Source organism: Crocuta crocuta, unplaced genomic scaffold (genome assembly GCF_008692635.1).
Source record: "Crocuta crocuta isolate KB4526 unplaced genomic scaffold, BGI_CrCroc_1.0 scaffold20, whole genome shotgun sequence".
In the NCBI taxonomy this organism is placed as follows: Eukaryota; Metazoa; Chordata; class Mammalia; order Carnivora; family Hyaenidae; genus Crocuta; species Crocuta crocuta.
This window is the reverse complement of record NW_027527932.1, coordinates 1,185,302-1,201,545: the sequence shown is the minus strand read 5'-3', so window position 1 is coordinate 1,201,545 and position 16,244 is coordinate 1,185,302. Positions and strand designations below refer to the sequence as shown.

The window sequence follows — 16,244 nt, the reverse complement described above, 5'->3', positions numbered from 1 at the left end:
ATTATAACAATGTTTACCTAATAGAGTTGTTGGGAGGATTAAATGACATAATGTATGTAACTGGCACATGGCCCGCCCCACCTGCTACACTGTACTCAAATTTCCAAGCGGTGAACTTCTGGGCGGTGCAAGATCCCTGAGTGCTAGCTTAACCAATTCTCCATAGCAAATGGGAAAAGAAATCCACACTATCTAGGCAGTAACCGAATTCTCAAATGAGCATCTACAAATACAAGAGGAGACTTGGCTACTCGACCCACCTCATTTTTCAGCCTAAGAAAAAGATGCGACTTCCGTCACACATTTATTCATAGCCCCTTCTAGAACATCAGCTTCCTTAGGGGAAGGGTCATGTCCTCCTGTTTTACCTTAGTATCCCCAATACCTAGTACCAGGTACTGCAAGCACTTGGTTAAGTATCGGTTGAACAAATAAATAAGTGCTAACTGTACTGGGGGTCAGGAAATTGTGTCAGAATTTGATCCAATCTTTTGAGCTATGGTTAGCAAAATTACAGTAGGAAAATCACAGCAAAATCAATCTCCCTCTTTCCCTGTGCTGGCCAGGAAAATCCACTGCAAACCTAGCACATTCTGTACTTGGAACCTGAAGAATATACCAGATCTGAGACCTTCAGAAATAAGGGCAAGAGAGAACACTGTTTTCAATACTGAGTTTGCTCAAATGCAACAGCTTTTAATGTACTAATGCCAAGACACTAAAAAGTTTTCAAAACATTCGCTTTCCAATACGTGTCAGCCATGAATAATTTTTTTCTGGTATACTTTACCTTGGTTTTCTACTGATATATTTCACATATTCTTGATCATATCTATTCATTTAAAAAGAAATGCCAGGGGCGCCTGGGTGGCTTAGTCGGTTAGGCGTCCGACTTTCGCTCAGGTCATGATCTCGCGGTTCGTGGGTTCGAGCCCCGCGTCGGGCTCTGTGCTGACTGCCAGCTCAGAGCCTGGAGCCTGTTTCAGTCTGTGACTCCCTCTCTCTCTGACCCTCCCCTGCTCACGCTGTCTCTCTCTCTCTCCTAGAAATAAATTTAAAAAAACACTAAAAAAAAATTTTTTAAAAAGAAATGCCAGGGAAGGGGAAAGTATGATGTTATGATGGAGTTTCACTTGGTTCATTTTACCCTCCACTACTTAATTAAAAATAAATTTTCACTTTTCCCAGAGTGGGAAGTACCTCTGCAAAAACTACCATCTGTTTTACATTATAATTAAAGGTCTGATTGGCTGGCAAGCCAATCCCTCTATAGCTGCATAAACCAAGTAGGAAATTGCATGGTTATAAAACGAGCTAAAAGATTTTAACAAAATGGTAGCTTATTGAGTATAAAGTAAAACTGGTTTCATGTAGATAACTAAGAAACCAAAGCTATTTGTATTCTGTTGTATAAAGTATGGTTAATATTCCCTGATAGTCATGATTAATTTTTAAAAATTCTTTCAATTTAACTTACTGAGATTTTCTAAGCACATGCTAGACAAGGAGCTATAAATAGCAATCCCCACTCTTCAAAACAAAGTCTAGTGGGAAAGTTTTATGGAAGCACTAGGAGAATCAGGAAGTGATTCACAGATCTGTGTCTTCAAGGATGAGTAGAATTTAACAGGCTAAGGAGACAAAGTAAGACAATCATGCAGAGAAAACACAGGCCATGGAGATAGAAGCATGCCCATACATGCTCCTGGAAGATCCAAGTCACCAGGTCTTTGTTAGGAAGTAAAGGAGAATTATTTTTATTTAGGTAACACACAACTATGAAAAGTTTTTGAACAGAAATTGTGTAATCAGATCTATGTGATTTTAAAGTTCATTTATTTTGAGATAGAGAGAGAGAGAGAGCAAGGGAGGGGCAGAGAGAGGAGACAGAGAATCCCAAGCAGGCTCTATGCTGACAGCCGCGATGCAGGGCTCAAACTCACAAACTACCAGATCATGACCTGAGCTGAAATCAAGTCAGGCACTTAACTGACTGAGCCACCCAGGCGCCCCTCTATGTGCCGCATCCTCTTTATAACTGTATTTCACACTTAGACTAATAGACTGGCGTTCTACTTTCAGGTGTCAGTCTTGCACATTTGGGATAAGCATTCTACTGAAGGGTAAACTCATTTTTGGTGGGTTAATCCATCAGATTTCTAAGCCTAGAAAGCTAAAGGTAAAATCTAGACGGTGACGAATTCACAGAGGCAATGTAATGCTGCACAGACCTGACTGGGTGACCATTTGGCCTTGCAGGTGACACCCCGATGTGTCACAATTTCTTGATATTTCTATAGAATGGAAATAATCCAAGTAAGAGACAAAGGAGTGGAATCAGAGCAATGGCCTTATGTAGGCTGAGAAATTTACAATAGATTTCAACGAGAGGAGGTGAGGGAGGCAGGAGATTTTTCAATGGGTGATGGAAGAAAACGCAGCACCACTAAGAAAGAAAAAGGAAAGGAAACGTGGTCCAAGTTGGGAAAAAGAGAACATGTTGCATCTGAGGCACTGACAGGAGAGTCCCATGGAGATACCTAAAAGCAGATGAAAATATGGCTCTGAATGAGTATTTCCACTTCTTGAGTAAAGAGGTCAAGTTGTGTTAACAGATAAAATCACCTGTATAGGAAGTTTTAAAGGAGGAAAAGAAGTCTAAGAACAGAATGTTGGGTTAACTGCTGAAGGATTCAATCAACACCATAAAATACAAAACCAAAGTGAAATGAGGAATGCCAAGTCAGCTTGTACACAGATGCTTTATTATGCATGTTAACGGTCAACAGTGTATGCAAGATTCTCTTACAATGGAAAGTTTTCCCGTACATCAAAAAACTCAATTTAGTCAGGGTAATCGCTGTATTAAAGTGAAAACCTTACAACAAAATGCAGTATTATATATGTGTAGTCAGTTTCCATGCAAGTATGGCTGCTACATGTATGTCTGGCGTTTTTATAACATACTGAAAGAAATGCAAATGAACACAACAGTATAAAGGTGGCTGAAGATGCCTGACATGTTTAAGATTACAAATCATCTTGCAAAAAGCAACAGAACAGTTAACTAAAGGATTCAACCAATACCAACCCAAATATGTTCTATGTCCAATAAGCCTAGGCTTATCTGCAATATATTACACTTGGGATACTTTAATGCTCAAGAAAAATTATGCTTTAAAAAAATATAGCTCTTCCAAGATATTATACTTTGGTGATTGGAGACTATGTACATCCAAACCAGCTAAGGGCTACGGGCTACATTAAAACAAACAAACAAACAAAAACCATTATGTGCTATTAGTTCAAAGTAACTGAAATTGAAATGATCCAGTATGATTTTGCTACAATCATTGGTTTTATAAAGTGATATTTCTGTGAGAAGTTCACTAATTAGGAAGTAATCAACATACTTAACAAACACGCTAAGAAGATTCAAATTGGTTCATATATTTGTTATCAACAAGGCATAATCTTAGTACCATACATTTTCTTCACTTCTCACTACATATAAAATGCAAAAATGAGCAAGTGGATTTAAATAGCTTAAAACCCTTTTAGGTCTACTGTTCAAGAGCTAGGAATTCAAAGACTTAGTATTACCCTTTCTATTAACATAAAAACATCAGAAAATCTTAAGCCGTCTTTGCTTTAAGGCATAGTATTTTGGCATTTGCAAGAATTTGCCTGGTAATGGTTGATTCCATTAAGTTAACTTGAGAACTTGCCATCATTTGCTTTCTACCTTTTCACACAGTGCAAGTGGTGGTGGCTCTTTCCTTCTCTCATAGCAGCAAGCCGATTCTGCTATTTTCTATAGCAGCACACTTCAGGAGTGGAGAGGGAGAGAGTGCGTCAATCATAAATAGTTACAACTACAGTGTACGATTCTATTCGCCTGTCAGTGTTTAAGTTGACAGCACACCATTATATGTCTCCAAAAAAAGTACATAAAATCTCTACACAAAAGCAAATAAAGACATTCTTTCAAAAAAGAAATAAGTGCAAACACCTAAAACAGGCAACTGAAGCAACTGTTGTAACCTGTAGAAAAACACAGAACATTTATAAAAGGACAAAATATTTTTATAAATAAAAGATCATGTTCTCTACTTCCGAAACACTGAGTAAATATTATAAACTTCCAAGTGCAGGCTGTTTTTAGGGACCAAAGTACCATATTATTTGTTTAAACAAAATGCAAAAATTTCAAACACATATACAAATCACCAGATTAATTTATATGACCCCCCATATAATTTAAAAAGAAAATATTAAATTATTATTTAGTACATGTTTAGAACTATTTTATAACCAACATGATTTAAAGGGCATAGTGCAACATTTAGGTGGATGTGACAAACAGTAAAGATACTGTATTCTTTGCAGCTATAACTTACTACTGGTTCATACTTAAAAGTCAAAATTGTTCTTTACTATGTAAGCTGTAAGTAACAGGAAACAACACTGGCTTCTAGACACCCTGTATAGGTATAAATATCTACATTTAAGCTTTAAAAATGAAAATAAATTATAAAAAGACTTCTTTCCAATTTACAAAGTCTTCTTGCTCCTACATACTGTACAATACATTCAACAAAACTCTCAGCTCTTCTGAGATTTATGAAGAAAATACTGACTCTTTACTAATAAGGAAAAAAAAACCCTTTTCAATGCTCTGTTTTTCGTACTATACTCAAATAAATACATTTAACACTGTAGTTAATTTTATTGTTTTTGAAAAACACCAAAAATTAGTAGTGCAACTTTCTCTCCTTTTTTTCAGTTTTTTCCACTGTATTTCTTTGTAAATGGTAGCCTAAGTAAATTGGCACATAGGCAAAAGTACTTCATAAAACCACGTGTGCTTCTCATACATAGACTAATACAGAAGTCATACATACTCATAAACCTATCTGTAACAAAACCGCAGCATCAAGAGAATAGCAGTCTCTATCTTGTGAAGAAAATATGTGAGAATTTACTTTTAGGACATCTGTAACATTCTAATATGGTTTTCCCGTCTTGTTCTTTAAAAACAATTTTTAAAAATCTCCTCTCTTAAAAAATAAACTATGAAATTACCTACCCCTTACTTAAGTGGCTGGGCTTTCTGCCTCCCCAATATGAAAGATGATGCAAACCGTTTTAGTGCTGTATTAAAACTTTAAAAACAATCACTTGACAAAAATTTCATTGTAACCTAATTTAGTAAAGAATACAGTAAGAGAGCGGGGCATTTCATCAATTTTAATAACAACTACAGTATGAGAGCTCTTGAAGTGCTGCTGGTAGCTGTGTAAGTACTCAAGTATCTTCTTGCTTGTTCAGTCATGATAAGTTGGTCTTCTGTCTTTCCATAAACCACTGTTTCCCATTCACAATTTGACTACGAAGGAAATATTAATAGTGATAATAGTGATTAATAGTGATGTGAAAATTACTAAAATAACTATCTATTACACTTCACGATTACACTTTTAAAAGTCAATTATTTCAACCAATTGGATTTAATGATAAGTAATCACTGCAAACATGTTTTGACAATAGTATTGTGATTCTTTTTATTAAACAATGTTTCAAAAATACGTACCGAAATATTTATGGCCAATTTTTTTAAGTCCATCTTTTCATTTTTTTATTTTTATTTTTTTAAAGTCCATGTGTTTTAGCTATCTATAATTATTTACAGACCTGTGGAGGCAGTTTAAAGGTTTTCAACCCACAACTGCCCCCAAATCAAATCAGTCTTAACATGGTAAGAAACGTCAGTCTTTATTGCTTCAAAATTTTGCAAAAGATTTAAAGAGAGGATGCAATGTCAAAAACTGAGCTGAGGATGCTTTATGTGTTGCAAATTAGAAATATGTTCATAACAGAAGATCAAGTCTGTGCTTGTTTCATTGGTTTTCTTCTCTTCTTCTAAAGATTACTACCTGCGAGGTGTGGCCTGCTATATAATATAGTTTCCTGAAAAGTTCCATGTTCAACACTGGGAAATCAAATCATTTTAAATGGATTGAGAGAATGTGCTTCGTGGCTCTTGGAGGAGTGACCGCTAAAGACAGAGGCGAGGCGGCCACATCTGAGCCGAAGAGGTTTTCAAGGACTGCTTATATGTCAGGAACGCGAGGCTGCAGTCAGGTATAAAGGGAACTTCCTTCTCAGTGAACTCCCAAGTTATCTGGGCTGAATTCTTAAGATAACGTAGTAAAACAAGTCTCCAGCCTTCATTTACAGAGACATAATGGCTGCGTAGCAACAGAAAAAAGAATTTTGTTTTACAGCTTCTGAGCCAAAAAGGTCACTGGAAACGATTACACCAACAAGATCAAGCTGAAACTGCTTCCAACACTTACCTTTCAGGATGACAATCAGCGCTACACGTATTTGTGACAGGGGAAGGCGTGCCAGAAGGAAACTTAGGTATCTTTATTTTAAAAATTAAATAGTGCTTAAGAAATCACCAGACGAGACTCTGGCTGGTGGTTTCGTTTATATGTGCCCTGATGGAGGGGTCTCTCAAAACCCAACTCTTGTGTGAGTGACAAAATAATGGTCACTGTTCAGTTACTGCCACAGACGATTTTGAATTTAAAAAGGAAAGGTATAGTTTGTGATAAGTCCAAAGTGGTAATTGAATAAACAACAACAAAAATCACTAAAAGAAACTTATAAATTCATACCTGAAGATTCTTTTCCAATGTGACAACTTTAGAAGTGTTAGGGTTTGGTTTCTTTTTATTAAGTGTATATGTTTTGTTGGCTGAATTTATGTCTTGTTTTTCAGGAGTCAAGTTGCACCTATTATCATGTATTTCCAATAATGGTATCATTAATAAAGATGTTGTAAATATATTTTCTGACTAAGAGAGAAAAAAGAAAGAGGAAAATAACTAATTCAAAAATGGAGACAAAGAGAGGGGCTACGAGTAAGTGGTAGTGGAAACCCTGCTCCTTTCCCTCCAAGAAAGCTTTCGGCTCCAGTGAAATTTCTAGTAATGTAGCAAAATTAAGCATTTCTGAAATTAGCCCAAGACAAATGCTGAAATTCAAAGCTTTCAGAACTACAATGTTTTGACATTATATGTAAGGGAGTGAACTCTTCCCAAAACAAATATAAAAAGCAAGGAAGTAAATAAAGTATTCTTTACAGTTAACAGTTTCTCTCTGAATGAAGCAGAATAACAAAGACTAAAAGAGACTCTCTCTGAGTCTCTAACGAGCTAACACACAAGAGCCAGCACAACTTCAGCAAAACCATCTTAACAACAGAAAAAAGCCTTTACGAACCTGCAGGTCTGAACCGTCTTCAGTCAACAGTTGAGTCCCTGGTTCTTCTCTTTCCCAATTATCTAAGACCAGTGATTTTCTGACTTTCTTTACAGAAGTTGTATGCTAGAATGAGTAATTTACAATACAAATGTGACGGTAAAATCACTTTTATTTTTCAAATAAAGACTTTATTAACAATACTACTAAAAGATTACCTCCTGTTTGCAGCTTTTGTAAGCAGGTTCATCTTCCTCTTTGAGGAATATATCTGTTCCAGTTTCTTCTTTCAAAACTTCCCGAATATCTTCTTCCAAGAAGGCAAGTGGCTGTGACTAAATTGTTTTCAAAAGGGTTATTAAAAGGTCTTTTACAGCCATTCCTTTTTTCCCCCTAAATAAAAACCCATCTTTTATACTTTTTCATTATTGGCATAATCTTCTCCCAGTTCCTATAGGTACATAAACTGAAAGAATTTAACTAATTAGTTTTATGGCAAAGATAATACTTGACATTGCAAGCACTGAATGAAGTGTGGCCCTTTCTTCACTCCAAGCTACCAAACAAAAATCTTCCTCTTGGGGAATCTATTGGAGTTTCTGCTTCAATCAGGATCCTCAGAATTAAACAGATTATTTTTCCAAATACTTTTATGTAAAAATAGGAAATACAGGACAAATTGGGACCACACTAGCTCTCCTTATTCTACTTTTATCGTACTTATTATATAGCCTGTAGTCACTAGTTAACACGCTTTTCTTATCACTAAATGTGTGAGCTACTTAAGAGCAGTGACCACATGTTTTTCATCTTTGTATATATTTTTGTTTACCGAGCCTTAGGCTTAGGTTACATTTCACAAAGAACATAGATTAGGTGTTCTTAAAAAAAAAATCTGTAATTTGTTTTTCCCTCATAAGAATACAAATATCCTAGAGAAGTGACTAAGACACAGATGAATTTATTCGCTCTCATGAATTATTCTCTTAATTGTCCTAATGTGACAAAGAATTACTGTATTTAATAGTTCGCAGGTTTGATAATCAAAATTTAGATTTATATTTAAAGGACTTCCAAAGTTTTTAGTGTTTTTTGAGTGATTTTCAATGAACATTAGAAGAATCAATGTTTATTAAGAAAGCAACAGATACATAAGGTGTACCGAATTAAAATTCCAGAGCCACCTCTAAGAAGTGCATGTGACTCATAAGATACATTAGAAAAATAAATGGTTAGCATATCATATAGTACTCAGTAAATAATAACTGGAAAAGGAAGAGGAGGAATGAAAAGTCAGCTTTCTACAAACAAATGTATGAGGCATATGGATATTTGAGAAACTGTAATTACTAAATCATTACTTTCTTTTCATCTTAAATTGCTGATAAAAATCATCTGTTTTGCCAATGGATAAATTCTTCCCAAACAAGAACAAACTGACAGGGACTTTAGGTCACTTAAAACCTAATTTCTCTCGGGGCGCCTGGGTGGCTTAGTCGGTTAAGCGTCCGACTTTCGCTTGGGTCATGATCTCACAGTTCGTGGGTTCGGGCCCCGCGTCGGGCTCTGTGCTGACTGCCAGCTCAGAGCCTGGAGCCTGTTTCAGTCTGTGACTCCCTCTCTCTCTGACCCTCCCCTGCTCACGCTCTCTCTCTCTCTGTCTCCTAGAAATAAATTAAAAAAATTAAAAAAAAAACAAAACCCTAATTTCTCATGCACTATTATTTTTAAAAAATGTTTATTTATTTCGAGAGAGAAAGAGACAGAGAGAGAGAAAGAGAGAGAGAGAGCCAGGGAGGGGCAGAGAGAGAGAGCGAGAGCGAGCGCCAGGGAGGGGCAGAGAGAGAGAGCACGTGCTAGGGAGGGGCAGACAGAGAGGAGAGAGAAAGAAATCCAAGCAGGTCCACACTGTCAGCGCAGAGCCCGATATGGGACTCAAACCCAGGAAACAAGATCATGATCTGAGCCAAAATCAAGAGTCCAACGTTTAACTAACTGAGCCACTCAGGCACCCTCTCATGTATTCTTGTTAAAATAACAATTTTAGTCAATTTATATGTTGACCAAATGACTCCGAGGCACTGTAGAATTCTTATGCTTTCAACTCACTGTTTATTTGTGTAACTTCCCATTAAGCTAAGCTACACACTCCTATGAAGGCAGACACCATACCTGACAGGTTCAACATTGTATCCTCAAAGCCTCGCCCAGTGCCTGGCACCTATTAGGGACTCAATTATTTCTTGAATTAATGATGAAATTTTAGGTGATCAACTTTAGTCAGATCAATTAGGTAATTCCATACAATGGAATATTACACAAATATTTGTGTGTGTGTGTGTGTGTGTGTGTTGTGTGTGGTTTTCTGTATTTGTGTTTTAGTTTACAATAAAAATGTTTTTTAAAAACTTATCACAACAGCTGAATAACAGAAAGGATATAGCCAAAGAATAAATTAGAAATCTGCAAACTAATATTAAGGAAAATCACTTGCAACAAATATTAAAAATTATGGGATGCATATACACACACGTTTATTAACTTAAGTCTTAAAAAAAGGTTTCAAGATAGTACATCAATCCTACTATATAACCTCTAAAACAGTATTTCAAAAAAAAGGGAAAACAGCAAAAGACTTGAGAGTGTGACATTCCTTTTGGTAGAAAGCTGATTAAATCAAATAAACCAGAATTTAATGAATGAAACTGCCCAAAATGACTAAAAATAGAAGAACATAAGTAAAGTTTCCTAGAAGTGACCAATAATTTAAAAATATTTTATTTCTAATGAACCTCATTTTTCAGAAATCTGTACCTGTCTAGAATTAAAATGCCCATCACTCATCTAACATACTTTGCAGTTGACAAAATATAAGCAAAAGCACAGATTATACTTCCCACCTCCATTTATGAATTACTATTGCTACCACTATTATTCAAATAACAACAGCCACTAAGTACGTACCACCTGAAACCCAGCGCCAACCCCTTATTTCTACTCTCTTTTTTATCTTCAGAAATAATCCTCTGAGATGTGTGTTTTGATTTCCATTGAACAGAAAACTGAGCCTGACCAGAGTCATAAGTATTATTAGGAAAGTGTTTATGTATCAAAATATTAGAGCTATTTTATTCTACTGCAGGTAACCACCACGGAAACTACTAAAAGGTTGGTTTTTAATATTAAGGGTTCAAGTGACACTTGATTTGCTTTCTCTAGATGATATAATAAAAAACAGTATGAATTCAAAATAAGCCAAGCAAAGGTTTAATTACAAGTCAATGAAAAAGATTAACACAAGAATTTCAAACTTATAAATCAAGAAATAAAATTTTTATCAATTTCAGTGCACATCTTTTTTAAAATATAAAAAATCAAAGAAATATCAAAATTTGTGCTTTTTTGAAATTAGGAAAAGTCTTAAAATTAAAAAGAGTATACATACCACAATTTTAAGAGGTCCATATTTTTTCTCCTGAGCAGCAAGCGCATTCTTAAAAGGAGTAGGAGTTCTTGGTGTGGTACCCAATATAGATCTTCTAATAGTAGGTGTCCTAAACCTAGCCAATCATTTAAATATTTGTATTACAGCCAAAATTTGATTTTATAAGGGTTAAGGAAGGCAAAGCCATGATAAAAACATTACACTAAATTCTTCTTGCATATACACAGGCTTTGTTTAAACATTCCAGGGGTATTTTAAAGTATGCTTGCCTAAACTAATTCTTACTACAATCAATCATCTTAAAACAGAAAGAGGACAAATGTAGAAAAAGTACTAAAACTGTTGTTTCACTTCATATCAAAGTTTTCTACTACATTTAGCTTGTTTCACTAAGGATGAAACATGAGGTTATGATCTTTTTTTCCAATTCTAAGTCCTATATGAATAGGGATTAGGATATACGTAGAACAGGACAAAAAGCTAACCTATTTTTTTAAAACCAGGATTTTTATTATATATTTTTTAAGTAAGCTCTGTGCCTAACATGAGGCTTGAAACGACGACTCCGAGATCAAGAGTCACATGCTTCACCAGCTGAGCCCACCGGGCACCCCACTAATCTACTCTTAAAACTGTCCTTCCCGTTTTCTCTAACACAATTATTTGATACAACTTACCCTACATTTTCCTTCTGGTCCTTGGGGGTTGTTTCCTTATGAAGAGGAGTAGTAATAAGAACTTTCTGCCCACAAATAGGGGTTGATGTAAATGAAGGATTTTCTATATTAATTTGTTCATTTCCAGGGCATGTGTTGAAAAACTAAAAAAGGAAGAGATTTTAAAGACAATTTTTAGAACATTAAAATCCCTACACAAATATACTAATAAGATTTTCAAGGATATTTTCAAATGTAAGATATTTCTCCATTCCTGTTAGAACAGAATTATAATAATATTCCATGTACTTTCCACTCCATGAAAATTAATCTCCATGAGGGCAGAAACTTTTATTTTGTTCATCGCTGCCTCCTCAGCTCTTTTAAGTGTTTAGCACATATAGGCATTCAAGAAATAACTGTTTAACAAATATTCAAAGTTACAAAACACAGTACAACAATTTTAAACCAGTGTATTATCAACTAGGAATCTACAGAAACTGTTAAGTGTAACAGATTCACACAACAGTGTTAACTGTAAAATTTTATTATTTTATTAATAAGTGTCCTTATTAATCTTAAGTGTCCTTTTCTACGAGAATACTTTGAATTCAGAAAATAATAATTATGCTTTGTTGATAGTACAGCTGTCTAGAAAATTTGCCTACCTAATAAAATACAGCTCAGAACTCTGGAGCAGCTAGCCAGAAGTGGTATCAAGAATCCATTTTCCAAATGACACAATCTACTTACTGAATCTTAACTTAAATATAACCATGAAATACTGTTTTTGTAGCCAACAGAATAGAAGCAGTGGTAGGAAGGATACTTATAACTGAAATGAATTCTAGCTCTATCACTTCCGGCTCCTAATATTTGTAATGCACTTAACCCTAAGATTAGCAGTTAAACCCTCTCAAAACCTCGCAATGATGCCTGACAGTTATAGGATAAAATTCAAGCTCTTTGTATGGGATAAGAGGTCTATTATCATCACTCAACCTTCTCAGCCACTTTCCGCCTTAGAATTTATACTTCAACAAAAATTGCTAGTGTTCAAAACTCCAAAAATAGAAAATTGCTGGTGTGCGCAACCCCGTGTCACCTTCCTCAGGATGCTTTGTAACTCTAAGAGCTGGCGTGATGTTGGGAAATGCAACGATTCAAACTCTGGTCCATGTCAGTGGCATTCCCTGAAGCGCGGGGGGCGGGGGGCGGGGGGTTACTCTTCAGAGAACACAGTGCTGTATACAGCCAGATTCTCCTAATGTTCCCAGCATCAAAATACACCTTCAATAATATCTCAGCATATTATCTGACTTCCTTCTCTTCCTGTAAAACTTTTTAACCTCTATCGAGACACTTTCAACCAACATCAGCTCCATCCTCTTACCAACTGACTGTGGACAAACTGCTTAACTTCTGAACTTCATTCCACCTACCTCCTAAGGTCTTTTGGAAGAGGATTAACTGAGATGCTTTAAGAAAAGTGTTTAGCACATGGCCTGGAACACAGTATTCATTAAGAAAGATAGTATTATAAAATAAGAGACACAGTTTGCCCTGACACCCCCAGAAAACCTTCAGACACATGAAATTCTTCCAGCGAGCAGTGGTCTATGGAAATCTACCTGATCCTTGTTGAACAGTTAATCATGAAACTGGATCTCAGTCTCAGCTCTGCCATCAGATAACTTTGGGCAAACCATTTTACCTTTCTGGGCCAATTTCCTGATGAGTCCTGTAAAGATGTGCAACTACTCATCTAAAATATCCCTTTTAGCTCTAAAATTTTAAGTTACTATGATGCAACTACTACACTTTATGAGACACCTTCTGACCTACCAGAGCTTTTCACTCTCATGTATACATTTAAATACCTTATCCATTTTTATGTGTTATCAAAACAACTGCTAGTAAGGATATTAAAGATCTAATGTAATGGAGTTCATCAACATTTGGAAACATAAACAAACACACATTACTACCTGTGAAGGAGAAAATGGTAGTGTTTTCACCGGTGTGTGTTTTAGTGCTGAATTACCACCATCAGCGAAGGAGCCGTCGCTGTGTTCACTGCCTGGGGACTGACCCACTCGCGTTCTTCTCTTCTTTCGGAGGATGGCTGGCGGAGTGCTAAACTTGGCCACATTTGGGGATGTTACAGGAACAGCTTCACTGTCTGCACCGTTACAACTGGTTTTTTTCCCTTCAAGTACAAGACTGACGTTAAACTGACATTCCATGGCTCCTTCGTTGTGTTGAATTCGCATTAGTTTGACGGGCGTGGACTTGACGGGAGAAGCAGCAGCATCAGAAAGATCAAAACTGGTCACATCGCTCCATGCTACAGGGTCCTACAACAAAATAAATCCTTAGGTACAGTTAATGCTATAAACTAGTTAAATCTGGCACTGAACACAGAAAGATGACTTTCACAAAGTTATTCATTTTTTATTAGGAGAAATAGGCTTTCCTTGTTCCTTTTTTTTTTTTAAAGACCAACCATTTTAAAGGAACAGTATATGGTTTCACTACAACTCCAGTTTGGAACATCCTAAAATGATATTTCATCCAATTCAGTAGCTGAGGAATACTGTCACAGTATTTTAAATGAATATAAATTATTTTAAGTTATTATCAAAGAGTACAATTCTTCATAAAACTACACACTCTTATCAAAAACATACTATCAAATTCTTTAAAATCATTTGGAAATGTATATGGAACATCTTCAAAATGGCCATACACTTTCATCTAGAAATTCAATCTAACCTAAGGAAATAATGGTGATTTTACACAAAAGTTTACATAATATGCTCTGCAATTTTCCATACTAAAAAACTGGATACCACCTAAGTGTTCGATAATAGTACATGGAGTAAATAAATTTTGTTACATTCATATGAAAGGATAAAATTGAAGTTCAAAAAACAATTAAGAAAACAAAGACATGCTCATGATATAATATCGAAAAAAAATCCACAAACATAATACATAGGAGTACATTTCGGTTTAAAAATATATGCATATATGTATGTTTTGTATGTACAGAACACAGCTGGAAAGAAAATACTTGAGATTATTAACTCTGGGCTTATGAGGACTTTTCTTCTTTACAGTTTCCTCTAGTTTCCAACTCTCTCTAATATACTTGTACAACTTGTATAATAAAAAACAAATTGTTACATTTTAATATTTAAAAATTGTAGACGAAGTACATACTTGAGATATAGATACAATTTTTTATGCCAAAAGCCACCACAAAAAATCAGAACAAAATGAAGCATGACATATAAAGGAATGCTTAAATAAAACTGGTCAATGTCCCTGAAACTAAGTTTCTGAACATGAAACCATGTAACTCAAATTGAGCTTTTGATAATCTCACAATTTCAAACTTACAGATTCAATAAGTTCTAGAGTCTCTGCAAATTCTGGGATGGTCTGTAGAGAGGACAGCACAGCATTCGCCTCTACGGCCAGGAACTTTGTGGGTGAGTTCTGCTGAGCAGACAGAGTCTGATTTTCATCCATACTGTAAAACTCGCTCGTGCGCTCCTCGAGGCCATTTAGAGTGTTAGACGCGCTACCGTCCACGAGGAAACTACCAGACCAGCCACAAAAGCTTCCAGGTTGCTGAAAGCACAAAAGAAATGTGAATATTACTTGTCTTTCTCAACCTAGGCATAAATTTGGATTTTAAGTATGAGTTTTTTCTAAAATAACACACTTCACAACACTTCAGCTAAAAATATAGCAGCAAATATTTGTCTTTCCTCAAAACTGATGTAAACATTTTTTCTTTAAACCTCTTGACTCTATGTCTTTTTTCTAACTTTTTAAAAATTTTATAGGGGCGCCTGGGTGGCTGAGTCGGTTAAGCGTCTGACTTTCGCTTAGGTCATGATCTCGCGGTTCGTGGGTTCGAGCCCCGCGTCGGGCTCTGTGCTGACTGCCGGCTCAGAGCCTGGAGCCTGTTTCAGAGTCTGTGACTCCCTCTCTCTCTGACCCTCCCCTGCTCACGCTGTCTCTCTCTCTCTCCTAGAAATAAATAAAAAAATAAAAAAATAAATAAAAATAAAAATTTTATAAAGTCACGGTAAGATAAAACCAGCATGTGTATACCACATAAAGTTCAAACTTCCAGAATCTGGCCTCTCTCTACCAATCACACTTCATCTCCCAACATTTCCAGTCACAAGCCCTTCCAGGAAATAGCAAACACCCCACTACGGTTGTGGGAATTCCTCATGAGTTAGTTTTTACCCCGCAGTGTGCACACACTGCTACCCCCTTATCTAGAATACTCTCCAACACAGACCAAGGAAAACTTCTATTATTCATTTAAGATACACTTCAAACACTGGAAAGTACTCCATCTGATCATCCGCTTTTACCTGTTCCACTTATAATAATGTCCCAGTTCATCGACTCTCTTACAAATATAATCATGGTCTTTGAAGACTGCATTCAAATAGAATTTCTTCTAGGAATCCCTCTCTGACTACCCAACCTTAGATCTCTCTCTTATGTGCTCCCATAAAACTCTGTGACTTATCACACTACATCCGATTTCTCGTCTGTGTTCTCACTGCAGAGTAAATCCTTTGAAGTCAGAGACTGTGTCCTAATTCTCTCTCTAAAGAGGTACACTGGGCAATCTTTTGAGTTTAGTCTCTCAGGATCTCATAATAAAAAATGAAAAGAGACCTTTCATTAATCATTACATGGTAAGAAACAATATGGAATTTAAAAGTTGTTGAGAGTGGATCCCAAGGGGCACCTGGGTGGCTTGGGTGGTTCAGTGTCTGACTCAGGTCACCATCTCATGGTTCATGGACAGAGCCCTGCACTGGGGTTCCCTGTAC

At 36.1% G+C, this 16,244-nt stretch overlaps 1 protein-coding gene across 1 annotated transcript in view; it reads right to left on the bottom strand.

Annotated features, from left to right (window-relative positions):
• Nucleotides 1-2,743: 2,743 nt before the first annotated feature.
• MYBL1 (MYB proto-oncogene like 1) overlaps nt 2,744-16,244 on the bottom strand; it is a 30,463-nt gene continuing 16,962 nt past the window's right edge. The window contains exons 9-16 of the mRNA XM_077751825.1: nt 14,779-15,012; nt 13,362-13,730; nt 11,395-11,537; nt 10,718-10,832; nt 7,491-7,607; nt 7,294-7,398; nt 6,687-6,866; nt 2,744-5,389 (exon numbers count right to left, since the gene is read on the bottom strand). Coding sequence (XP_077607951.1) covers nt 5,261-5,389; nt 6,687-6,866; nt 7,294-7,398; nt 7,491-7,607; nt 10,718-10,832; nt 11,395-11,537; nt 13,362-13,730; nt 14,779-15,012 — 1,392 coding nt within the window. The 3' untranslated portion in view covers nt 2,744-5,260. The remainder of the gene's footprint in view (nt 5,390-6,686; nt 6,867-7,293; nt 7,399-7,490; nt 7,608-10,717; nt 10,833-11,394; nt 11,538-13,361; nt 13,731-14,778; nt 15,013-16,244) is intronic.